The 25,482-nt window shown below is 56.7% G+C and overlaps 1 protein-coding gene across 4 annotated transcripts; it reads right to left on the reverse strand.

The window, feature by feature from the left end:
• Setd1b (SET domain containing 1B, histone lysine methyltransferase) lies at positions 1-25,354 on the reverse strand. 4 transcript variants are annotated; one of them, XM_046446124.2, is made up of 18 exons: positions 25,278-25,354; positions 24,386-24,573; positions 24,091-24,189; positions 23,225-23,495; positions 21,008-21,120; positions 18,894-20,126; positions 14,251-15,072; positions 13,927-14,007; positions 12,568-12,829; positions 12,092-12,471; positions 11,909-11,999; positions 10,684-11,199; positions 8,152-9,414; positions 7,211-7,377; positions 5,309-5,440; positions 5,103-5,222; positions 4,892-5,029; positions 1-2,536 (listed from the first exon to the last, which is right to left on the reverse strand). In XM_046446124.2, the coding sequence occupies exons 2-18, from the start codon at positions 24,557-24,559 to the stop codon at positions 2,363-2,365; spliced, it is 6,036 nt and encodes a 2,011-aa protein (XP_046302080.1). In that variant the 5' UTR covers positions 24,560-24,573; positions 25,278-25,354; the 3' UTR covers positions 1-2,362. The 4 variants fall into 4 exon arrangements, with proteins under 4 accessions (XP_046302080.1, XP_046302079.1, XP_046302081.1 ...); XM_046446123.2 differs by lacking the exon at positions 25,278-25,354 and adding an exon at positions 25,026-25,157; XM_046446125.2 differs by lacking the exon at positions 25,278-25,354 and adding an exon at positions 24,676-24,779.
• Positions 25,355-25,482: the final 128 nt, after the last annotated feature.

A 25,482-nucleotide genomic window follows, 5' to 3' on the forward strand; every position in this document is an offset into this window, starting at 1 on the left:
TCTGTAAGAAAAGTCAGTATATTTATGGTTTGCTTTATAAAAGTTACTATAATACAATGGTACATAGTATTGAATTCACAAAAATATGAACAAATATTTACAGCAAGACACACCCACAACGGAAACACTTCTCTTCAAAACAAGTTACATACTGATGGATGACAGAGTCTATACGTACAAACATCTCTAAAACTTATTCTCTTTGCGGGGGGAGGGAAAGAAGAAAGAGGGGAGAAGGCAGAGAAAAGGAAAAAAAAAGCAGAAACCCCCAACACTTCAAAAGCAGAGAATCTGTTCAATGAAAACAAAGGCTTTGAGAGAAAAATGGGCCAACACACATGTGGATTATTGCAAAGCATCCTGGTGTGGGGTGGGGGTCCTGGGGAAGATGGGGGCCCAGTCCCTCGCCATTGGTCAAGGCTGGCCAAGCATTAACACAGCCTCCTTGCTGGGCGAGGGGAGGCACAGCAAGGGCCGAGGTGGGCCCTCCCTGGATTCCTCACATCCCCCACTTTTCTTTTATGGAGGCGGAGGGGAGAATGGAGGCAGCCCCTTGGGGGCTGCACAAGTAACTTAAATCGGCTCTCTCTACAAACTACACATTTCCTCATGTGAAAAATAAATATTTCCTCGGTTGCACCATTAGGCAGAAAACTGCAAACGGAAGAGAAGGTCGCCGCTGTGTCCAGGTGCCCCCCTGTCTTAATGCCATCGATTTCCTTGACCTTGGAACCGGTGGGCACAGTCTCAAACAGAGGGCCTGCGGTGAAGAAATTAAAAAAAAAAGAAACCACACACACACACACACACACAACAAAACCACAACGACAAAAAAGAGAAAAATAACAATTCTTTGTACAGAATTTACATGATAACAAGCTTGACACAAGCTGAGATACCAGAGGCTGGCAGCCTGGGCCGCGGTGGGCGCGGCTCCCACCCAGCGCTCCCCTTGGTGAGCACCTGGGTCACAACAGTCAGTTCCAGAGATTATTTACACGCCTGCTCTGCTTTCCAGGGGGCGGGGGACTTGCATTCGTGTCTTTTTTTTTTTTTGGAAGTACAAAGAAATGAGCAAAAGTCTTCCCACATGTTTCTACAAGAAACAAGTTCCCGAGAAAAAGTCCTTTATGGCAGTCTATATACAAAGTTGGTTCTGAACTTCAAAAACCTATTTTTTTCCCTTCGTTTTGATTTTATACACGCACTAGAAAAAAAAATTCATGGAAATAAACCCTGAAAAGGATGAGAAGGGAGGGGGAGAAAGGGTAAAAAGGAAAAAAAAAAAAAAAAAAAAACCACTGTCAAAGACTTAGATCCGAGTTTTAAAATCTTTCCCAAGATTTTTCTTTCTCTGGGAGAAATAACCTGCTCACTCCGAAAATAAATATGCTCTGGCCTTGAGGGGTGGCCAGGGGTGGGAGGCGGGGAGGTGGATGTGGGCTGGGCGGCGGGTGAAGCTTATGAACGAAAAATGCCACATGCATACGGTCAGACAGCCCGTAATGGTGGAGGTGGACCCCTGCCCTGGGAGCCCCCTTAGCCTGCACGGGTTGAGGGCAGTGGAGAGTGGAGACCCCCCTTGCCAGTGCCGCCCACGCTGGGCCCCAGGGAAGCCCCCTCATTGCTGGCATCCGAATGAGAAAGTAAACATTGAGCCCAAGGATTTGGGGGGCAGGGAGTGCCCAGGGGACCTTCCTGCCTGGGACCAGCTTGGCTCTCCCAGGCCCCAGGGAAGGGACAGACTGGGGAGCAGCTCAGGGGAAGAGGTGGGGTCTCCTCACTGCGTTCACGGGCAGAGAGGGGGCCTTTCGGCATTGTAGTGTCGAGGTCAAGGCCACTGGCCCGGCCCTTCCCCCCAGCACCTGGCCTGGTCTGCCCAGAGGGTGCAGGGACCCTTCGTCTTGGAGGCCTCTGGCCCCACCGGGTCCCCCCTCTCTGTTCTGCCTTCACATTTCAACGGTTCAAATGTCTTTTCTTATGACAGGGAGGGAAATAAAAAGAAGACAAAACCACATAGCAGCAAATTGACGGGAGAGGCCGAGGATGGGGTGGGAAGGAGCACAAGAGAGCCACGGGGATGGGGACACCGAGGGAGACAGAAATGGCATCTGGCTAAACGCACATCTAGAAAGGAGCATTTCTTCAACAATGAGAGAGACACGATGGAAAAACAGAGAAGCCCTTTCCCGCTGCGGGGCTGGAGCTGCGGGCGGGTCCTGGGGTAGTGTTGGGGGCGCCAGGCCCTGATGGCCGCAGGGGCGAGGGACAGCACCTGAAATGGGGCGGGAGGGGCCGGCCCTGGGGCCTGGGGTCCGGCCCAGGTGGCAGCGAACATCCTTCGAGTTTGGCGCTGGGGGGCCTAGTTGAGGGTCCCCCGGCAGTTCTCCGAGCCACAGAGGCAAGGGATCTTGACGTCCTCGATGGGGAACTTGTAGTCGTAGGTGATCTCCTCGTTCACGTTGATGTGCTGCTTGGAGTAGATGACGATCTTCTTCTGTGACTCTACCGTGATCACCTTGGCATAGCAGTTGGGCTGTAGGGAGGGGCAGCACGGTGAGGCCCCCAGCCTCTCAAACCCAGTATGGCCCTGCCCACGGGCCAGCTGCTCCAGGCTCAGCCCTCCCCCTCTCTGGGTGACAGGAACCCCTTGCCCCTGATAGTAAATAAAAATGATAATGATGACGATGAGCTTCTACTTCCTTTTCCATTTGTGCTATAGGTGACTCCTAAAAATCTCTCTGGCCCAGGCCTCACTACTTCTTTTATGTGTGGGACATTAGGGATTGAACCCAGGGTGCTCTACCATGGAGCTACATCCCAAGCCCTGTTTTATTTATTTATTAATTTTTAAATTCTGAGACAGGGGTCTTGCTAAATTGCCCAGGTTGGCCTTGAACTTGTGATCCTCCTGTCTCATCTTCCTGGTTGCTGGGATTATAAACATGACCAGGCCTTACTTTTCTGAGCTCTAAACAAGGTCAGCAAACTATAGGCCTCAGCTACCTGTTTTTTTTTTTGTGAATAAACCTTTATTGGCACACAGCCACACTCACCCATCATTTGCTTATCACCCATGGTTACTATTGTTACAAGGGTGCAGTTAAGCCTGCTACAGAGGTCGTTTGGGGCTCAAAGACAAGAATATTGACCACCTGACCCTTTATGGAAGAGGCATGCCAGCCTCCACCCACAGTGGGAAACCCAGCTACCTGCTCAGGGCACATGCATTGGCTCATAGCTGATTCCTGATGGGCTCCTGCTCTGGCCCCTGAGCACCCAGCTCCTGGTGTCCTCCATCAGTGCCAGCTCTGCCCTTCCACCACGTCTAGGGAATTCTGTTGCCTAATGACCTCTGGAGTCTTGACTGCTGCTCCCTGTTGCTCCCTGTCCCTGATGCCACCAGTCACAGTTGGGCTCCCATCACCACTCACTGCTCACCTGGACCACAACAGCCCTTGCTGCCACTCAGAGAATCGGCAGCCAGGGACAGTTTTCCCAAGGGATGGCAGATTCTGTCACCCCATGGCTCCATACCCTCTAGTGGCCTGCTAGGCCTTTTTTCTGTGTGCTACAGATTGAACTCAGGACCCGATTTGGCTTCTAGAGAAACTCCTCAGTTCAACCAACAAGCCTGTGACCCGGCATATAGACCTTCCCCCTTGTCCTCTCTCCCTCCTCTACCCACTGTCCCCTTGCTGCCCCTCAAACAGGTGTTTTCCACATGCCCGCCCCAGGGCCGCTGGCCACATGTTGCCCTACATAAGGCGATGTCCCCTTATCCCTCAGATCTCACAGGACAGTCACAGAAAAGGCTCTATTGGCCTCCAGCCCAACAGCGGTTAAAGCACCATCAGGAGGGCCAGTACACGCAGAGGACTCGTCACTGTCAGCACTTTCCACGGGCCACATGCAGTAGCACACTGGACTCTCCCAACAGCCTACATAAGAAGGGACTGTCACAGTCCCTGTTCACAGATGAAGGAACTGAGGCAGTGAGACGTGGAGCAGCTGTCCCGGGGCAGCTCACTAGGCAGCACTGCCACAGCAGCCTGGGCCAGCCTGCTGCTGAGGGGAGCTGGGGCCACACTCCCTACCCAGTCCCGAGCACCATCTACTGTTAGGCTCGATAGGACTAAATAAAATTGAAACTCAGTTTCTCAGTTGCACCGGCCACTCAAGTGCTCCAACCACACACAGCTGGCCCACACCAGAGGACAGTGCGGTCGATGTCACACCACTGTGGAAAGTTCTGGGACTGGGACGTAGCTCAGAGGTGGAGCACTTGTCTGGCATGTGTGAGGCCCTGAGTTCCAATCCCAGTACCAATAAAAAAAAAAAAAAAAAAAAAGACAGTTCTTTTGGGAGACTCTGTCCAGAGCATGAGCCTCTAGGGCTGCGCGGAGCCAACAGAGCCACAGAAAAGGCCCCAGACAGAGGAGCGATCCCAGAACACACAGAACTGAACCAGCCTTTCTCTTTCTTTTTGAGTAGGGATTGAACCCACTGGGGTTTCTACCACTGAGCTACATCCCCAGCCCCTTTTATTTTGAGACAGGGTCTTGCTAAGTTGCTGAGGCTGGTCTCAAACTTGCAATCCTCCTACCTCAGCCTCCCAAGGTGCTGGGATTACAGGCATGTGCCACCACGCCCAGTGAATCAACCATTTCTTGAGCACCATTAGTCCTCACACAGCAACACAAGTCTCACTGCGCTCATTTTACTGATGAGACACTGAGGCTTGGATGAGAAAAGTGCCTCCTACAGGCCACAGCTCCCCACACCCCCAGTTGACCTAAGTGTGAAAGGAAGCTGAGGTGATTCCTGTGCTTGGGACTCCTAGGTGCCCAGCACTTCGGTTGGGCACAGACACCCCTTATTGGACACTCACATTGCAACTGTGGTTAATGAAGCGTGCAAAGTTGCCGCACTTGGTGGCATCGATGATGGTGTCGTGGTCTACTCGGAACATGTAGCTGCTGCCGATGCCCTCGTCCTCATACCGTTTCTCCCGCATGTCTGCGATCACCTGGCCACAAAAGGATGTCAGTCTGGGTGGACCCGGGGCCCACCATTTACCCATCCTGCCAGGCAGCACCTACCTGGCGGATGTTCTGGCCCACATACTCGATGACCATCTCATCAGCCGCAATGGGTTCCATGGCAAACAGGCCCCAGTCATGAATGTGGCTCTTGCAGAATTTGAGTTTTTTCTTCCGGAACTGGGGGAGGGAGTGAGAGGAGGGGTGAGGCTCTGGCCTCAGGTCCTGCCTCAGCCCCAGCTGCCCTGGGTGGGGCCCAGCCTCACCTTGAGCTGGTTGAACTTGAGTAGGTCGCTGTCACAGCTGCCAGTGAAGGAGGACAACAGGCGGCGCTGCTCTGAACGCCGCTCCGAGCCTGCCCGAGTGGAGGCATGAGGCTGCGCCGGGATGCTCATGCCCTGCCAAGCGCAGCACAGACACAGGTCAGCCCGGGACTTGGCTGCTGGGGCTCGGTGGGCAGCCCACATCCTGGGACCTGAGGCAGCCCCTCCCTAAGCTCTGCTTCTTTGTTGTCCCCACTCCCCAGGTTCCTTCCTCTGGGCTCCTCTGGCCTGTCCACCCCTAATCATCAGGCTCTCTGCCTCCTCCTTCCCATCAGCATCTGTATGTGTCCAAGTTTCTCCTACCTTAAAAACAACATCACAACTTCACTTCAACCCTTGCCACTTTTCCTGACCTCAGCTAAGTTTTGCAGTATGCGAGGTGTCTGCCCTAACCCCTGAGAACCCCAGCAAGGCCCCCAGTGTCCCACACAGCTCCCTCCTTGCCTGTCTCAGCCTCTGCCGCACCCCTGAACCCCGAGCTGCCAGGCCGGCTCCCTCCTCCTGCACGCTCTTAGAAAACCTGCTCCATCCTGATGACAGCTGTTTGGATCCCAGACCAGAAGCCCTGATCCCAAGCTCTGCTGCTTACCTGGGTGTCTATACTGTCTGCTACACTTCCCTTCCTGGTGTCCCACAAACCCCACACTGAGGTTGTCCCAAAGTGAAGGTGCCATCTGCATGCCCACCTCAGGCTTGGCATCCAGCCCAAGCTGCAAGCCAGACCCTCAGCTGCCCAACCAATTTCTTCCTTTCCAATCCCCAATCCAGGCCCAATTCTGTCCATCTGACTTCCTGACCAACCTCAAACACATGTTCTCTTTCCCTTGTGGCCCCCTGAGTCCAACCCACCCTCATGTCTGGCCCAAAACTGCAGCAACTGTATTGGCAGCTCCCCGGATCTCTGCACAGCAGCCCACATGAGCTTCAACCATCACAGAGAGATCCGCAAGACCCCACCTCTCTCAACACCCCCCAGGTTGCCAGTTGACAAAATACAAGTCTAAATTTGTCAACCCAGACCCCAGGGCCCTGACAACCTGTTCCCTACCTCTCTAGCCACAGCTGTCCCACTTACGCTGCTGAGCTCCCCCTGCCTTAGGACCTTTGCACATCCTGCTTTATGCACAACCTCCTGGACTTGTGAGCCTCTCTCCTGTCTCAACTTTCTGTTGCAGTCTTTCTACTTCTCTGTGACCTCTCTCTGTTCCACATAGCTGGTCCCCTCACTTCACTCAGGTCTGGTTCAAATGTGACCTTCTCTGAACCCTCCCAACTTGCCAATCCCTAACTTCCTCTCCTGTCTTCTCCGTCGCATTTGCTCTGCCTGGAAGCACATAATTATTGCTCACGTATTTCCTCCCCATCCCACTAAAATATAAATACCATGAGGAAATGGATTGTCCACTCGTTTAGTCCCTCACTCAGTGCCTGCTACTCAGCAGAAGCTAAGGAATATTTGCTGAATTAAAAAAGAGATGAGCTGGGTCACATCTGAAAGTCCAGCTGCTGGGGAGGCTGAGGGAGGAGGATCACAAGTTCTAGGCCAACCTCAACAACTTAGACCCTGTCTCAAAATAAAAAGGGCTGGAGTGTAGCTCAGTGGTAGCCCTTGTGTTCAATCCCTAGTACTGTCAACATTTAAAAAATGGGAATGAATTAACCTCTGGAAGTGTAATTCTGCTCGTGTCCCTGATTAAAAACCTTTGGAAGCTCTCCACTGCCCACAGGCCACGCCCACCCCTCGGCACCGCCCCCAGCAGGCAGGTGAGGCGCAGTCTGCATACCAGCAACCCTTGCAGGATGGCCCCACCTGAGGCGCCAAAGGGGTCTCCCTGGTGCCAGTACCTGGGTGTCTGCAGGGGGCTCATCGGTGCTGGCGCGGCTACTGTTGAGGTATCTGAGCTTGTCCTTCTTGTCAATGGTGTAGAAGCCCTCGCTGCGGGCACAGCCTGTCACGTGCTCACGGATGCCATCATCGCGTTTCTTTTTCTTAGCTGAAGAGAGGCTGGTGGGTGGGTGTGGGTCAAGGGTCATACATTCTCAGAGAGCCCCTCAGGAGGCCTGTCCCAGCAGGTCCAGCCTTCCTAACCCCAGACCCATCTCACGGGGGTGTCTATACCTATCTCAGCTGCCCACCAGCTACCCCCGGACACAGCGCCAGCTCTGATGGCCACGCCCTGGGCATGTTCAGGAAGTACCCTGCCTCAGTCTCCCCTGTAAACTGGTGTGAATGATGCCATATACTTAGCAGGGTCTCTGAGGCAGGGTGAAGGTTCACTAGTCTGGAACAGCAGGGATACTGACAGCTCCAGCCCTAGAGAGTTCCAATGAGGCATTGGGGCCAGCAGCTCGATTCCAGAGCCAGACTTGCCCGAGTTCAAGTCCCAGTTCTGCAACTTTGTAGCTAGTGACTTGGGGCACATCACCTCATCTCCCTGAGTCTCAGTTTCTTCACCTAGGAAGTGGAAGGCCGACTGCCTTGGCCTCGCTGGGTCGTGGGGATTAGATGGGGAGGCACCAGGAGGAGTGGACACACAGTTGGTGTCCACTGCCACTGCTAAGTTCTACAGTCTCATCCCCACCAACTCTGGGGATGAGGTGGGCCACAGAGCACCAAGGATGATTCAGTTGGGAACCTGGCACAGTGCCAGCACAGGCACTACCTGGGGCAAGAGTGGCCAGTGCCCTTGGCTTCATGGGCACTGATGATTGCTACAGACTGGGAGGGGCCCAGAGGGTGGTGAGGAAGTCCTAAAAGACATGGACGGCTACGTCCCACAGGATATAGGGATGGTAGACCCAGAGTGTGTCGTTGAGCCAGTCCATGCCATTGTCCTGCTGCAGCAGCCGCTCATAGGTGACACACAGGAAGCGGATGTCCTCCTCGTCAATGCCACCGTTCCAGATGTCATATAAGATGGTCATCTCTTCAAACTCTGAGCGGGGCCGGAAGAGGGGCTGGGGTGGAGAGAGCTCGGGCGAGGCGGAGGGGGCCACCAGGTCCTCATGGCGCTTCTTAGGTGGCCGGCGCCACGGCCCCCGTACTTTGGCCAGCTCCATGAACTCCTCAGTGACTTCATCTCGCCCACGAGGGCCTAGGGGGATGGCCTCACAGGGCCACTGGTTGTCTAGCTCCTTAAAGGGCAGCTTGGCAGGCTCAACAGGTGGTGGAGGTGGGGGTGGAGGAGGCTGGGGAGGAAGGGGAGGAGGGGGGGCCGGGATCCCTGCGTTCCGGAAGTCCAGAGTCACAGCCCGGGGATCATGGGTGCTGGGAAAGATGGGGGTCTGTGGCTGGCCTGGCAGGAGCAGAAGGTCCCTTCCAAGGGCAGCCCCCGCTGGTGGCCGCACCAAGGGTCCATCCAAGGACAGCATAGATGGTGGGGATCGCCGGGGCCGGCCCGGCTTCCTCTTGATGGGGGGTGGGCAGGGGGCCAGGGTGGCAGGCAGCAGAGGTGGCAGCTGGGCAGGGGCCCGAGCCTGGGCCCTCAGCACGGGGACAGGCAATGCCAGGGGCAGGGGCAGGGGCAGGGGCAAGGGGAGAGGGAGGCCCGTCTCCAAGAGCACCGGGGAGGCCAGAGGGCCAGAGCGCTCATCTCGCCGGCCAGCCGGGAGCGGGCAGACAGGTAGGAGCAGGGGCCCGCTGGGCTCTGGGAAGGTGGGTGTGAAGCTGAAGTCCCGGCCAGGTGTCCGTGGGAGGCCCCCGCTGCTCAAGCTGGGGGACTGGGATGGGTAGGAGAAGGGACTTCCAGGCACCTGTGGGGAGCTCAGGGACAGGCCGCTGCTGCCCCCTGATAGTGGGGGCTCCCCGCCTGGTGTGGCTGGCACCGTCTCCGTACTCTGAGACTTGCCCAGGCTGCCACAGAGGCCAGGAGTACGTGGGGGCTGGTCCTCAGAGGGAGGCTCCAGAGGGACAGTTGGGTGTAGGGGCTCTGGGGTCTCAGGCTCTGGGGGTGGGCTGGGTGGCCGGGGTGGCCGGGGTGGCGGCAATGGTGGCTGCAGAGGCAAGGACAGCATTGGAAGGGGCTCGGGCTCCACTTCCAGATGATCTTCTGCAGAGGAGAGCAAAAGCCAGAGCATCATTATTTGATCCAGACAACTCCCAGGACATTGTTCCCGCACCCTACTACGCACTGGATACTTAAGTGCCCAGGGTTCCTGAGCAGTTGAACCAAACACCGCTTGGCCCCCAGCCAGGCACACAGTGGGTGCTTCATTTAAATGGTGGTGGGGTTTGTTGAAGACATAGGAGACATGGTTGCTGGCCTTTCAGTGTCTTCAGGACCATGAATCTGGACTGGGCTGCAGCATTGGCCCAGCATGCACAGGCCCTGGGTTCCAACCCCAGCAACACACAAAAACACAAACAAAAAAAAACTGTGTTCCTGTGGCCAAGAAAACTTGCTCTGTGATGGAACAAAATCTAACAAGTCTCCTCGGCAAGACTTGTCAGAGCCTGCAAGGAATCCTGGTATGCCTCCCTACTGTCACAGAGCACACTGGTTAATGTGTCTGTTGTCACCTCTTACCCTGCCCTAGAATATAAACTCCACGAGGACAGGTATTTTTGTCTGTCTGATCCACTCTTGTATTTTATGTGCCTAAAAGAGTACTGGGGACCATAGAACCTTAATGTCGAATCTCTATTCAAGGATCTGTGGTTTGTGGGCAAGTAAATAAAACAAAATACATTAAACTAAATACATCAGTTTTCTTTCCTGAAGACTGAGTAAAGGCAGGTATTAACTCGAGTGGCTATGTTGAAACTAAATAGCGTCACACATCTGGTTCCACAGTGGCTCTGGCCACATTGCAGAAGCTCAGTAAGCAACACTGCATCTGATGGCCACGGTACTGGTCAGCGCAAAGACAGCATCTCCACCATTGCAGGAAGTTCTACAGATGGTGTGATCAGAGCTTTTCATGTGCTTTGTGCAACTCCCTCAAGGGAGTGGAGGGTGCAGAGCTCATAGCCCCTTTCCCTGGACTCATACCCCAAGGCCATCCCACTTGCCTAGAACTAAAATGACCTTACCTTTGGGAGCAACTCACAGGACCAATGGTCTAAGCACTAAACCACAGGGGAAATCCTGGTACTATGGAAGAGAACAGCCCTGGCCCCTGGTGGGCTCGTCCCTCATGGTTCTGTGCCTGCTTCAGGCACCTCATCTCATTATGAGCCCATGCGACCCCATGAAGGAGATACATCTGCTGATGCCATTTCAGAGGAAACTGAGACTTGTGAAGGGAGCCTGGGCTGATTCTGACAGCAAGGACATCTTGCCTCCTCCACTGCCCTCCCAGGAGGCTGCATGTGGTACCTGGAACATGTTCAGGGGACATTGGGGGCTGAGCTTCCATCTCCCTGGCAGGGGGCTCTGGAGACAGCAACATGGCCTCTTCCTGGTTCAGGCTAGCCTCTTCCAGGGGCTCCTTGCACCCGACCAGCTCCTCAACATCCACAGGCAAGGGGGGCTCCTCCAGGAGAGGAGTCTGCTCCTTGGGGGCTTCATCCTCAGCTTCAATGTCCACCTCTTCTTCTGTGCCCAGCGGCTCCACTGCAGATGCCCCTGGGGCCAGAGACACCTCCTCCTTGTCCTGCTCAAAGTCCTCAGCACCTGCAGGTGGCATGCTCTCATCTGCCACTGCCACTGCCTCCTCCTCCTCCTCCTCCACCTCTTCCTCCTCCTCTTCTTCCTCTGGCCCTGCCACCATCTCCTCTTCGTCCTCCGAGGACGAGGATGAGGACTCGGAGCTTGATTCAAACTCAGAAGACTCAGAACTCTCGCTGGATGACTCTGCCTCTGCCTTGGAGGTGGCAATGCTCACCGTCTCCTCTGGATGTGCGACAAAGGGAGAGTCTGGTGATCTGTGGTGCTCCTGCCCCGGGCCAGATGCCTCCCCAGAGGCCACGAACTGGGGGCATCTGGCTGAGCACAGCCTCAGGCAGGCATGTGTGGAGCAGGGTTGATAACTACACTTCATTTTTAAAAACATAACACAAAACCAATTGTTCATTTTAAAGCGAATAATCCCACTGAGCACGGAGGTGCACGCCTATAATCCCAGCCACCTGGGAGGCTGAGGAAAGGCCTGCAAATTCAAGGCCAGCATGGGCAACTTGGCAAGACCCAGTCCCAGTATAAAAGTAAAAAGGCTGGGGTGGGGGGTAGCTTGCTTGCCTAGGATATGTGAGCCTCTGCATTCCATCCCTGATACTAAAAAATAATAACTCAAGAGAGCAATCCCAGTTCCATGCCTCCTCTGCCTAGCTGTGCGACACTCTCGCCACCTCCCTGGCCCACCCACCATCACGCAGTCCTGGCCCTGGACACCAGGCTCTCCCTGCAGCTCTGCGGCCTCGGCCTTCTGGCTATTGCAACGAGTGGAATCAGAAAACACTGTTGTGCACTCTGATGAGTAGAGATTTCAAAAACGTGCTTTCCTGCCCCAAAGCACTCTTTGGGGGGCTCCTTGCACCCTGCCAGGTCCTCAACACCTCTGCAAAGAGGGCCCAGGGCTGGCCATGCTGCTCGGCCTGCTCACCGCCTTCTGAGTCTCCTTCGTCCTCACTCACTCCTGACAGGGCTGCATCTTCACCCTCATTCTCGGTGTCATCGCTGTCCTCATCGTCATCCTGGGGGACAGGGAAGGATGAGGACAGGTAAGCAGGTGGCCTGGGGCTACCTGACGGGCCTAGAACCCCGAGGCAGGCCTCCCGAGGCAGACCTTCTCAGATGTGCTTGAGCTGGAAGAGCAGGACACCTGGCTCCGGGGGCCGCCCTCCTCCTCCTCCTCCTCCTCTTCTTCCTCCTCCTCCTCGTCCGCTTCCTCCTCGGCTTCTTCCTCCTCGGCTTCCTCCTCAGTGCTTTCCCGCTCCTCCTCCTTGTCAGAGGCTGAGGATGAGGGTGAGGTGGTGGAGGACCCAGAGGATGAGGACCCAGACGAGGACGAGGACACTGACAAAGACTCCTTCTCATCCTCCTCCCCGCCACTGTCCAGCTCCAGTGGCCGAGCTGGCCGCCGCCGCACGCCCACACCCTTGGGGTCCCGCTTGGCCAGCTCGCAGGGGGCATCTGCCATGTCTCGGTCCCGCTCCCGCTCAGACTCTGTAGGAAGAGAGGACAGTCTCAGCCAGGAAGGGGAAATGGGGGCAAAGGGAACCCCAGCCCCCAGTAAGAAGTTAGAGGTGACCAGGCGCAAACCTTCGTCTTCTTCATCCACAGAGGTTGAGGGCCGAAGGCGCTTCTGGTCACCAGATGATGCTGTGTCTGGTGGCTCCTTCCTCTTGACCTTGAAGGAAGGCAGGCGAATGGCCCCTCGCAGCCCAATGCCCAGGCCCAGGCCCTCATAGCCCAGGCCTTCGCCTTTGCCCCATGACTCCAGCAGACATGAGGCAATTCGGTCCTTGGGCTTTGGCCGGTCCTCGTCCTTGTGCTCGCCTGACTTCACAGGGGTCAGCGAAGCCTGGGATGGGAGAGAAGCAGGGAATTGCCATGGTTGGAACATTGCTGCTGACCCCAGAGGCCCACTCCCTGAGTGGCAGTGACAGCAGTCTCAGGTGACAGGGAGCCTCCTGTCTGCACTCCTGGCATGCAGTTCACCTTCCTCAGGAGGCACCAGAGCCCCACTCTGCCTCACTGACCTGCGCATCCTCACCTGCAGGGTGGGCTACTCAGGACAGAGGCCTCCAAATTTAGAGACGAGACTCCAAAAGCAACACATCCTCACTGGAGGTGTGTAACCTACACCATGGGGACGCAAGTCTCATAAGTAAGATTTACACTGTCCTTATTTTTCTGTTCTTTTCCAATGCATTAAAAACAATACCCACGGACTTTACTTGGCCCCTGCAGTTCCAAAACGCTGTGCCTTTGAGGGACGTTTTAAAATGAGCCATATTAAAAGCTTCACATCGGGCAGGTCACCGAGGCATGGTGGCTCCTTTCATTCAAATTGTTCTTGGTAGCTATTAGAAGCTGTTACTATGACTCATCTGGTAGGGCCAATGTAATCAGGGTGAACCACAAAGCATCAGACATCAGAGATGTCAGGTGGCTCATTCTCATTTTACTGTTCCATCTTACAGATGAGGAACGGGCTCTGACAAGTGTGCTTACCTGGACTGCAGAGAGCAGGCTCTTAGTCACAGCAGCATTTCCCAAAGCGTGCTTGGCGGGAGGGGGATAGCAAAAGTGATAACCCTGGTCACCTCTGGGGACGGGGGTAGAGGGGACTGGGCCTGAGGGTAGTGACTGAGAGGATTTTAAGATAGTGAGAGATGCTGCGCATGACAGCATGCAGCTATGGCCCTAGCTTCTTGGGAGGCTGGGGTAGGGGCATCGCCTGAGCCCAGGAGTTTGGGGCCAGCCTGGGCAGCATAGCCAGACCCCATCTCTAAAAAAAGAGGAAAAGAGGAGCGGCAACAGTTACTGCTGGTCTATGAGATCACCAAGGACATCCACTGCGTAGAGAGGAAAAGCTCTCCCACCAAGACAGGTCTCTACCAAAGGCCACCCAGGATAAGGCGGGAGCCAAGCCCAGTGTGCTTTGGTGTGGCCCACCTGTGCTGCTGGGCACATGGTGCCTCTGTGCTGTCCCAGGAGGTGGCCATTGGGCACGTGAGAGTGCTGAGCACTTGAAGTCTGGTGAGGGGAACGAGGAACCCAATTCACACTTTCATTTCAACCAATCTAATCGAGCGAGTGGACTAGTGGGCACTGTTGACAGTAGTCAGTGGCCCTCTCCAAGTGCCAACCAGTCCATCGCCCCACACAGGGATGCAGATGGCAGTGTATCTGTCACACACCTTGCAGAAGGGGGCACCTGGCCAGGCTCCTGCCCCACCCCCACTGGCCACCTGGGGTGCTCTGCACCCACCTACCCACCTTGGCCATCCGCTCCTTCTTGTCCCACCACTCGTCAAAGGCCCGGAAAGCCACCACCTCCACCATCTTGCGATTCAGGTCACGCTTCATGATGGCCTTCAGCTCCTTGAGCACCACCAGTAGGACGCCATCCACTGTGGCCTTGTGCGGGTCCTCCTGACGTGGCACATAGCCTGGTGGCGGCACTGACGGGTCAAACTTGGGCAGGGGTGGCCAGGGCTGCCCACGGCTTGGGCCACTGCTGCTTAGGGAGAAGGGGCCCCGGTAGGGCGGCAGGTTGACAAACTGTAGCCCAGCTGAAGCGGCAGCGGCTGCAGCGGCCATGAAAGGTGGGTAGGGACAAGCGCCCTGGCCTGTCATCAGACGGCTCAGCATCTGCGTTTGCATCTGGAAGGACATGGGCATGCCACCCCACTGGCCGCCCAGCACGTGGCTCATATCCACCTGCATCACAGGAAACAGCCCTGGTGGAAAGGGCGGCAGGGGCGGCAGGATAGGTGGCGGGGGGACGCCAGGCGGTGGCGCTGGCAGGGGTGGTGGGGGCACGGTCACTGCAGGATGGGCTGGTGGTGGCGGTGGTGGGGGTGGAGGCAGAGGTGGGGGCATGGGGAAGCCGGGCTGGGGCGGGGGTGGGGGTGGGGGCAGTGGTGGGAAGCCGGGTGGCGGGGGCAGCGGCAGGGTAGGGGCCAGCACATTGGGGCCTGCCACAGCTGCTCCCCCTGCGGTCACCACCATGGGCTTGGGGCAATCGGCACTGGTGATGGGGGCTGAGGGCATCTCGTCGTCCGAGATCTCCATGTCCTCGCCTGAGGACTGCTGGCCCTGCGGAAAGAGCAGAGAGGGCAGTGAGCAGGGGAGGGTGGCCAAGCAGCTCCAAAGGCCTCCTGAGTATCCAAAGGCAAGATGGATCAGCAACATGGGCTCCCAGCAGTGTGACCTCTCCCAAGTCACTCAGCCTCTCCAAGCCTAGTTTCTCCATGTGCATAAAGGACAGGAGAGCACCTGCCTCTTGGGGTTACCATGGGGATCTGAGCAGTCACTCATTTAACACATGCCCAGCACCTGCCTGCCAGGCACCTCTGCTACGCAGGGACACACACAAAGGTGACCACGCAACACATAAATCTTGCTCTTGTGGCACTGAATTTCTAGAATTCAGAAGACAGCCAGAATGAAGGCAGGAAGTACATCATGGAGAAAAGGAAAGGGGTAGGGTGGGGGCAGACAGAGGGAAATAGCTTCTGTTTCAATTTGAGGGATTGTTTCAATGTGTATTCAGAGAAGGTGATATTAAGAGTTAACACTTCTGTAGTGCTTCCTATGTGCCAGGTAACTTTACATATATTAACTCAGTTAATCCTTAGAACAAACCTACAAAGTAAATGTTATCTCCATTTTTACTAATGAGGAAATTGGGGCACAGAGAGCTTAAGCAACTTGCCCAAGGCTTCACAGCCAGTAAGAGACAAGCCAGGATTCAAACCAGGAAGTGGCTCAGTCAGACTGCTGTCCTCACTCTGGCCAGGAGTCTGGAGCAGAAGGTGACATGTGAGCCAGGCTTGGGTGTGTGAGTGAGTGGGTTTAGCAGCATTAAGGACTCGTAAATAGGAATCTGCTCTGCACCCAGTTTTGTGGATGCACCCATTGCAGGGTGGAGAGCACCTTACACCCTTCCCCATCTATTCTTTTTTTCTCCTGCAGTACTGGGGATTGAACCCAGGGCCTCACTTGTGCTAGGCAAGTGCTCTACCACTGAGTTACAGCCCCGGCCCCCCACATCTCACTTCTTATATGAAGAAGAGCCCAAGAACCTTGTGACCTGGGGGCCCACTAGGATCCCTCCAGACAAGTGAGGAAACAGACCCAGCAGGGGCACGGTCTGTCAGAAATAGGGCCAGGACCACCCTCCAGACACCCATCCCACAGGGACTATGGCTGGAATGCAGAAATGGCTGGATTGGGGGAGGGGGCAAGGATGATCGGGGTCACAGATGACCAGGGAGGGCCCTTTACTATAGGATCCAGTGCACAGGCTTGATCCAGTGGGAGGCCCCAGACTGGGTTCCTCCTGGTGTAGGTGGAGTGAGAAGCTAGAGAAGGGGTGGAGATGAGAGGGAGGGGCCACCCCTGGCTCTTGTGTGGCTCAGGCCCTGGCTTGGATGAACAGGCTGAAAAGGAAACAGAACTTGCTTTTTTTTTTTGGTTAGGCTGGGGATGGAACCCAGTGCCTTGCAGATCTAGTGACTGCTGAGCCATGTCCCCAGCCCCCAGCTTGGGCTTCTATAGGCTGAAAGAAGGCGTGCATCGGAAGGCTGAGGGGATGCGGTCTGTGTAGGATGCAAAGCCAGAGGTCAGGCCTGTTCAGGCCTCCAAAGAAAATGGGAGGGAGGGAAATACCAAACCTATATAAGAAGCAGGAAGCCCTGGATTTTACTAGGCACCCTACAAACGTACGCGCGTACATGCGCGCACACAGACACACACACACACACACACACACACACACACACTCCCCCTCTTCAAAGTAGCCTTGCACTTGAGGAAAGGACGGGCAGGTTGGGCTAGATATCGGGAGATAGCTCCCCAGGACATCAGTCCTGGGCAGCAGTGAGCAGGTGAGCCAGGCCAGAGCAGCACACAGAGGGTTAACCCAGGCCACTGCAGCCAGCCAATCACAGGAGCCCCAGCAGAACTCCAGCCCTTGCCCAGCCCCTTGGCTGAGCTGGGCTGGGGCTGCTTCCTAGCAGCAGGGTTCTCTCAATCTGAGACGGAGGCAGGTGCTCTCACCAGCCCATTTAACAGATGATGAAACTGAGATGCAGAGAGGGAAAGTGCCTCTCCAAGGTCACATAACCCATAAGTGACAGAACCGAGGTTTAAGAACTGAAGCCCATGCTTTTCAGCAGCCTCTGGGAAGCAGGAACCCTCCCCTCCCACTGGCCCCTCTGGGTTGCTCCCTAGCCTCAACCCCAGCCTAGGCTGCGACTGAGCACAGCACTCCTAGCTCTCCTACACAGCACACCAGCCCCAGGATCCCCATCCTGCTCTACCCACTGCCAGCAGGGGGCTCCCGAGGGCTAGCCTGGAGCTCAACCGTGCTCTGGACTTCCGTCCCCAGGCGCCAGAGTCCCCCCAGACTCCAGGTCTCAGGTTCTCACTTTCTCCTTGCCTTAGGCAGCCCAGTGGAAGAGACCCTGTCCACTGGTGACTCTGGGCTTCTCAGCCCTGGACCGGCTCGTCAGCATGGCGAATGCCCCAGCTCCAGGCAGCCCAGAAGGAGGGGTTAGGGCCAGCAGCTCTCCACCTCTGCACACCTGTCAACTCCCCCTGCCTGGACCACTTACTGCCAGAAACCACTTCCCCAGAACTGCCTGGAGCCCCAGCCACCTGCAGCCCCTTCCCGGGGAGGCCAAGTTCCTCTCTGTTCCTCCCTGAGGCAGCCAAACCGGCCTCATCAAAGGGCCCAGGAAGGGGGGACTCTCCTCCCTGCTGCCCACAGGGGTACAGAGCTCCGACTGTGCCCCTGGCTGCTCATGCCTGCCTGGCCCACAAACTCCAAGACAGGTGTCTAGGAGGGCCAAGGCATGGGCCTCCACCAGGAGAGGAGAGGGCGGAGCCAAGTCCAGGAGGGTGACCAAACCCTCTCCTAACCTGGCAGCACCCTCACCCCAACCCCTGGGTGGAACTTTCTGGGGCTGGAAGTTTGGGCAAATGAGACCAAGGTGAAGTGAGGAGACAGCGGGGACAGTCAACTATGCACACTTCTGGCTACTGTCCCCTAAACCAGTCTTTAACTCCTTCCCTTGAAGAGGCCAGGAGACAGGGAAACTCACCTGCCTCGCAGGCTTCCCCATCTCTTAAGAGGGCACAGGCTGTAAAAGACAGTACTCCAGAGCTTCCACTGGCCTGGCTCAGCACAGTACCCTGGCTAGTCCCTCTCCTCGCTGCCTGAGCATCAGGACCAGCCCTGAGCATTCCTAAGCCGCAAAACAAAGAGGGGGGCCTAGGGACTGGGGATATAGCTCAGTTGGTAGAGCGCTTGCCTCACATGCACAAGGCCCTGGGTTCAATTCCATCATCACAGCCATCAGCACAACCATCATCACAGCTCACACCCTCTAGAGGTCTCTGCAAACTCCATCAAAGCAGCTCAGGTCAGCAGGGCACAGTGGCACACGCCTATAGGATTGAGAGTTCAAAGCCAGCCTCAGCAACTTAGTAAGGCCCTCTCTCAAAATAAAAAATAAAAAGGTCTGGGGATGTAACTCAGTGCCCCTGGGTTTAATTCCCAGTATGGGAGAGAGGGGGCGGGAGGCAGCTCAGGGGAAAATTTATCTCATGGAAAACTCTTAACTCCCCTTATAAAGAGAGCAACAGAACTCAACCATGTTCTCCTTTTCTCCCTGGCTGCTAGGGAGCTCAGAGCCAAACCAGCTGCTTGATCAGTCTCTGGAGCTTTTCCCATCCTTTTTTTATTTTCTAAATTCAATCTGTTATATTGGCTTCTCTATTGGGGAAGGCATTGGCCTCCTAACCCTTTTGCTTCCAGGTCTTAACTAGTTATCCTAAATGTTTTAAGGGGAGAAAAAGTGGGACAGAGATAGACAAATCAATCCCAGATAGATGGACAGACATGGTGGTACCTCATCCATCTTCTCTGAGGTCGGGGTCCCGTCTCCAGCCAGATCCAAGGCCACCTCAGCTGACTGGCCCAGAAAACCAGTAGGGTCTGGGGGGCCTGGCTCAGGTGGGGGTCGAGGCCCCAGGCCCACGTCCAGCTCATCATCCTCATCGGAGTCAGGCAGAGGCGTGGGGCTGATGTCCTCTAGGCCCGTGCTGGAGGGGCGTGAGGACGGGGGTGAGGGGCCGCGGAAGCCCGGCTGGGAGTTGGTGCCGAAGGGGGCCAGTGGGGAGAGCTGGGAGGAGGAGGAGGAGATGGGGCTGCCCTCCATCTGCAGCTCGGCGTCCGAGTCCTGCTCCCGCAGGAAGGGCAGCTTAGTGCGCTGCTCCTTCAGCAGCATCTCGATGCGCGAGTCCAGGCTGTCATGGGGCTTCTCAGGCCCCGCAGGGGATGACTCCAGCGTGGGTGTGCCAGGGCTGTCACAGGGCTCAGGACTCCAACCAAAGGTCGGCCGGCCGCCTAGCTCCATGCTGTTGGTGTCGGGGGGCGGCGGGCCAGGTGGTGTGCCTGGCTTCTCCTTGGCCAGAGGCTCAGCAGGTGGCAGGGGTGGAGGTGCAGGTGCCCTCCGGAACTCCCCACTGTCACGGGCCCCAAAGGTGGCTGTGGTGGTGGGCTCCTCGGGGGGCAGGGGGAAAGGGGGTGCTGGGGTCTGGTATGGAGAGAAGGCCGACTTGAATCCAGGAGTGGGGGCTGCTTGGGCAGGCGGTGGAGTGTGGGCAAATGTGGCTGAATCCTGCGGTTGGGCCTTGAAGGGAGGGCCACTGCTGCCCCCACTGCTGCCAACTGCCCCAAATGGGAGGTCCGAGGAGCCCCGAAAGGGAGCTGCGGCCCCGGCCACTGCAGCCACTGCAGCAGAGTTGTGAACATAATGATGCTCGTGGCGGCGATTGTAAGCATCGGTGAACTTGCTCTCGTGGCGCCGAGCCTTGAAGGTCGCTGTGGGGTCTGGGCCGAAGAGGTAGGAGGGTGTGGGCTGGCGGCTGGAGTAGCTGGAGTCCTGCGAGAAGGGGGTGCCCAGGCGCGGTGTGAGTGGGGTGCCTTGCCCATAGGAGTTAGGCGTGTCCAGGCGGCAGCTGGAGTAAGCCGTGTCCTGGGAGAAGGGGGTCCCGCCACTATTGGGGGTGACGGAGGAGGAGCCAGAGCCACAGCCCGCAGACAGGCTGCCATCCTTGAGGCGCTTTAGGGCATCTGACAGCTGGGAAGAGAGAGGGAGAAAGGTGAGATCTGGCGTGGGCTCGGGCGGGTAGGCTTCCTTTCTTATGCTGGGACCCACAGCCAAGTTGCTCTGTGGCACAAGGAAAGAGGGTCTTAATGTTACTCTGTTCATTCTTAGCAAATCTTGGGGACTATTCCTACTCCCAAAGGCAGAGTAAAGGAAGACCCTGCCATCTTGGTATAGGCTGGGATGTTCTTCTGGTCGGCGGCTGTCAGGCACTGAGGACCTTCTAGGCAGAAGTATGATTGAGAACTAGGGTTTGGGGATTGAGTGGCTGTGGGCTTGGTTCTGTCCCACACTGTGGGTTGAAACAGTGTGACATGGGGAAAGCACCTGAAGGACACTCTGGCTGACTGAGCTCTGCCCTCCTGACCGCACTGGCTGATCCAAGGGAGGAGCTGGGATGGCCCAGTGAGTGTTCTAGGAGGTGGGGGTCAGGGAAACAGGGCCTGAACTCTGTTTTCTGGGGACAAAGATAGAGGGGGATGCAGGCAGCACCCACCAGGGCCTTGGGCACAGCAGTGTTTGAGCATTGGTGTGGAAAAGCATCCCCAAGCCTGTGGACCCCACCTGTGCTGGGGGAGGGCTGGAGGGAGGGGCCTAGTGGGCTCAAAGCCACAGGAACAAGGCCGAACCCAGGGGAGCTGCACTGAATGAGCTTGGAAAAATGGGGCTTGTAGACCCCACTCTGAACCTGTGGTGGGTGTGGCAGGCTCATTTACCTCCTAGGCCTTGGTCTCCAAGACTGGTGATAGTGAGCTGGGGGCTGAGGCGGGGGTCTGATCAGGAAGTTGAAAGCTTCCAGAGGTGGGGGGACATGACGGAGCTGGTGATGGGAGAAGTGGTTGTGATAAACCCACCTGTAGGGTCTCATTCACAATTGGAGAGACAGCATCCAGCTCACCCACTGGGAGGGTCTGGGGGGTGTATCGGCCGGTAACCAGCAGTTCGTAGAAGCGCATGCGGGTTTCTCCTGTGATGAAAAGGGCAGGGGCATTCAGCCAGGCTCCAGGATGGGTCACTCCCCACAGGTCTCTAAACTATTTGGGATCCTTGTGGGTCCTGTATGTCTGGGATCCCAGGCCTGGGGAAGCTGCGTGACCCCTGACCAAGTTCCTATCCTCCCTCCCCTTGCACCTCACTCAAGATCCTCATCTGTTCAATGAAGCTTCAAAACTGATATTTCTTATCTTGAGTCTCAGAATTTAATGCCCTGGCTAGGACTCCTCCAAATTCAGAGTTGTCAAGCCCAGCCAAAGTCCCTTCCCATTACCTGGGCCATGGTGCCAAAGAAAGAGTACCCTCCTCCCCCACCCCTGCTTTTTTCACCTTCCCACTTAACAGCCGGAGCTTATAGCAAGGATGGGGGAAGTCCGGTGACACAGAGGTGATACTTTGTTAACTATCTGGGGCCAGGTGACAAGCAAGTTTGCAAAACACATTCTAGTAGCATATTACTGTGAACTTTGCACTGACTTCCACTAGCTGAGGACCCAGGACCAGAGTTTGCTTGGGGACTCTGCAGGGTACTGTCCAACCGAGCCCCACTGGACCCCATGAGGAACTTTCCACCCCTCAGCAAAGAGGTCTTCACAGACCAGGGCCCCAGATTACTGATATTTATAGAACCTCAGAGGCAGCTGGCTGCATATGCAAAGGAGACACATTCCTTGAGCTACACTTTACTCTTTGCTGGTCTCTCTTGAAATACAAACTTAGGTGGCAGTCTCTGCAGGCCGTTTCTTTCCCCCTCTTTATTTTTACTTTTATTTTTTTCAGAAATAGAATTATGGTGAGACCTGACTCCTTAAGTGATGGGAACAGACTGCTGACTTGATTCTCAAGGGGAAATCAGACTGCAGCCACCCAAGGGGGTAAAGTCCATAGGCCCCTGCCCACCCAGAGACTGAGGAGCCAGGGAAACGAGGGGAGGGGCTGTGGATTGGATGAAAACCTCAGGCTTGTACCCTGAGGAGAGGTACATCTAGAAATAGGGTCAGCAATTGTGGATGGGGTAGTCAAAATACCCAGCATGATCTTAGACTCAATTAATATGTATTAATTATTAAAATCAAAACAACAACAACAAAAATGGTTTAGATTTCCCTATTTTGGTTTGGTGTACTCAGATGCCTGCCAAACCTTGTGCTCACAAAACCCCCGGAGCTGTTGCACCTAAGTCCTCCCAGGCAGGGTTCCCAGGCGGCCCCAGAGAGCTGGGGATCTAACAGGGCTATCTGGTCCCAGAGCAGCTGGCACCTCCTTTCATATAGGTGGGAACTTCTTAGAGAGGTCACAGGCAAATTTTGGGAGACACCCTCTGAGCCGTGTAAGACCCTCCAGCCAGCATCCAGGGGAGTCTAGGCAACCCAGGGATGGGAGGTGTGGCTCCCCAGCCTGGCTGTGAATCAAGCGGGACTCTGTTCCGAAGTTGCTGCGGTCTCTTTAAGAGAGAGGAGGGAAGACAAAGTGTCAACCCTTGAGCACCCAGAGCAGCCCGCCCCCTTCGCCCTATCGGGAACATTATCAATGAAACAACACTTCTAGCTCAGATTGGTTCAGGGGAAGGGGTAAAGGGGGAGGGGGTATCCATCCTTAAAGGATTCACTTTTCAGTTGAGGGACCTTCTCTTTTCTGTATTTAAAGGTACCTTAGCAGCTCTTCCTCAGTTCTCCCACACACACACACCAAATAAACAAATGCCTCCTCCTAACACAGGCAGCAACACTGGGGACTGCTAAACCCAGGCCACCGGGACTCTGAAACGGGCCCACAAGGGGGGTGTCAGCAGTGGGGAAGCCTCTTGGTAGTCTCTAGGGGTGCAGTGGCCAAGAACCAGCACATTTGGTAAATTATAGCCTGTCTCTTAGCAACAGACAACACATTTAGCTCCATGTGACTCTACTCTCAGGAGGGGTCAAATATATATATATACACATATATATATAAAGTTGTGGGAAGGGATCCCAAGGAAGAATGAGAGGCTTCCCCAACAGTGTAGAGGAAGCTGGTGAAAGGGGTCAAGCCTACAGGAAGCCTTCATCTCTGCCCCCAGGCCCCAGCTGGCTCCCACTAACCTTTGGTGTCCAGCTCCACGTGGATGATGTTGCCCATGACCGAGGTGCTGTGCAAATGCTGAACAGCCTCCTTGGCTCCCCTGACTGTGGCAAAGACCACCTTGGCAATGCCCAAGTGCTTCTTGGTCTTGGGGTTGTACAAAATCTCCACCTCCTCCACCTCCCCATACTTCTTGCACATGTCCCTCAGGAAGTTTTCGCGGATGTTATCATTCAGCTTGGCAAATGTCACCTGCTTAGGAGGCACCGGGCCCACGTAGAACTCATCGATCTGGCAGGGGCCGAGGGGGAAGGGAGTTTGGAAAACATTGAAACCGAAGGAAAAACACAATATTTCCCACTCCCCCAGTGCTTAAAAACAACGAAGGGTTAAATTTAAAAAAATTTTTTTTTTTTTAAAATGCACGCGGGCGGGCCCGGGAAGCAGAGGATTAAATCGTTTGGAACGTGGAAGTCCTCTGGGTTCGGAAGGAAAGGGGAAAAAGAAACAGTTTCTCTTTCCCCACCCCCCCATTCTGGCCTCCCCTCCTTGCTCACCGGTCAGGGGCGACCCCTTGGACTAGGAAGTTGTCCCCCCAAAGTCATTGGGCTGGGAAGGGGGGCGGGTCCCGGGGCCAGGCCTCTGGGTAGGCAGGAGCCAGGTGGGGACCCAGAGCCCCCAGCTGGGCGTGCAGGACACTGTATCAGCGCCGTGATAACAGTTTCACCGAGTGTTATTTTGTTTACAGTGGCCGGGAGGGGGACACCCCACTCCCCCTCCCCGCCAAAACTTCCCAGCCCTGGACGGCGGGAACTCAGAATCCGGCTGGGCTTGGTCAGGGCTGGCGTTATTTTCGAACTCGGGGAGGGAGGGGGAGGGGTCCTACCTTGAATTTGGGCACCGACAGCTCCAGCTCCTTGTTTTTGGTCCAGATCCCGACGACCCGGGGATCTTCGACAATTTCCACCGGGCGGTTGCTGGACATCTGCGGAGGGGATGGGGGGAGGAATGGGCGGGCTGGTCCCCTCCCCAGGGGCAGAGGCAGACCCCCTTCCCCAGGCCATGGTCCAACTCCAGGAGTGGGGCCCCGGCTGACAGTTGGCCGGGTGGTGGGCAGCGGGGTGCCGGCCGCTCGGCCCCGGGGGGCGGTGGGGGCGGCGGGAGGCGCGCCGGCTACTCACCGCCAGGCTGAAATGCTGCCCATCGTAGCGGTACAGTTTATGATGCCCCTTTTTCAGAGCCGGGTCAATCATCAACTTGTAACTTCTCCAATGGTGGTTCCTCCTCTCGCCCGAAGGGCCGGGCTGCGGCGGGGGCTGCTGGTGGTGGTGGTGGGGGGGGTGACTGTTCTCCATGCCGTTAACCCAACCTGAAAACCAGCAAGTTGTTGTCGTCTCCGCCGCGGCGGCGGCCGCTTCTACACACACGCGAAAGAATCAGATCGGCCGGCCCCCACCCCCTCCCACCTTACCAGCGCGCCCCGAAAGGAGCTGTCTCGCTGGCTCCCCCCAAAACGAGAATGGAGCGAGAGAATAACCCTTCCGGGAGAATTACGCGCCCGCCCGCTCGGCCACCGTCTCCGGGAGGCAGCGAGGGGCTCCCGGGGGCCCCCGGTGCGGGCTGGCGGGGCCCGGGGCGCCCGGAGGACGCGGACTCCGGCCCATGGTGCCCGCCCGGCCGCCCGGCGTGGCGCTCGCTCGCCCGCTCGGCCCGGCTCGGGAGCGGGGCTCGCGGCAGGCCTGGCGCCGCCCGCCCGCTCGGGCCGGGGGCTCGCGCCGCCCGGCTGCTGCCCGCGGCCTCTCCCTCCCCAGCCGCGCTTACATCCCCGCCGGGCGCCGGCCTCCCTGCGCCGCCAGCCAGTACATGGTGTCCCCCGCGGGAGCCGAGGCCGGGGCGGCCGGACCGGGGGCCGGGAGGGGGGGTCGCCGCCGCCGCGGCTGCCGGGCCCGGAGCTGCCGCCGCCGCTGCTGCTGCTGCTGCTGCTGCCCGGGAGGCGGCTGGCGGCGGAGGCTCGGCTCCCAGTAGCCGCACATCCCACAATACACCGCTAAGGAGCCCGACCCGAGCGCTCACCCTCCTCCTCTTCCTCCTCCTCCTGCTCTTCCTCCTCCCCTCTCCTTCCTCGCCGCTTCCCCAGGCACTCTCCCGGTGGCGGCAGCTGCGCCGCCAAAGCCCCGGGCCCCAGCGGCCCCCCACCCCTCACTCGCGCGCTCCCACACTGCCTCCCCCCTCCCGGGGGGGAAGGCCTTTTAATTTATTTATTCTGCTGGGACTGAGG

This window comes from Marmota monax, unplaced genomic scaffold (assembly GCF_021218885.2).
Source record: "Marmota monax isolate L192 unplaced genomic scaffold, Marmota_monax_Labrador192_F-V1.1 WCK01_AAM20220418_F8-fsc00092, whole genome shotgun sequence".
Taxonomy (NCBI): domain Eukaryota; kingdom Metazoa; phylum Chordata; class Mammalia; order Rodentia; family Sciuridae; genus Marmota; species Marmota monax.

What these genes read in the sequence shown, in the direction of transcription:
- Setd1b (XM_046446124.2), bottom strand. Translation starts at nt 24,559, where the DNA reads ATGGAGAACAGTCACCCCCCCCACCACCACCACCAGCAGCCCCCGCCG. An exon ending in GGCAGCATTTCAGCCTGGCG is followed by an intron (nt 24,190 to 24,385) that starts GTGAGTAGCCGG and finishes TCCCCTCCGCAG; the next exon opens with ATGTCCAGCAACCGCCCGGT. An exon ending in TGGGCCAGAACATCCGCCAG is followed by an intron (nt 5,030 to 5,102) that starts GTAGGTGCTGCC and finishes TTTTGTGGCCAG; the next exon opens with GTGATCGCAGACATGCGGGA.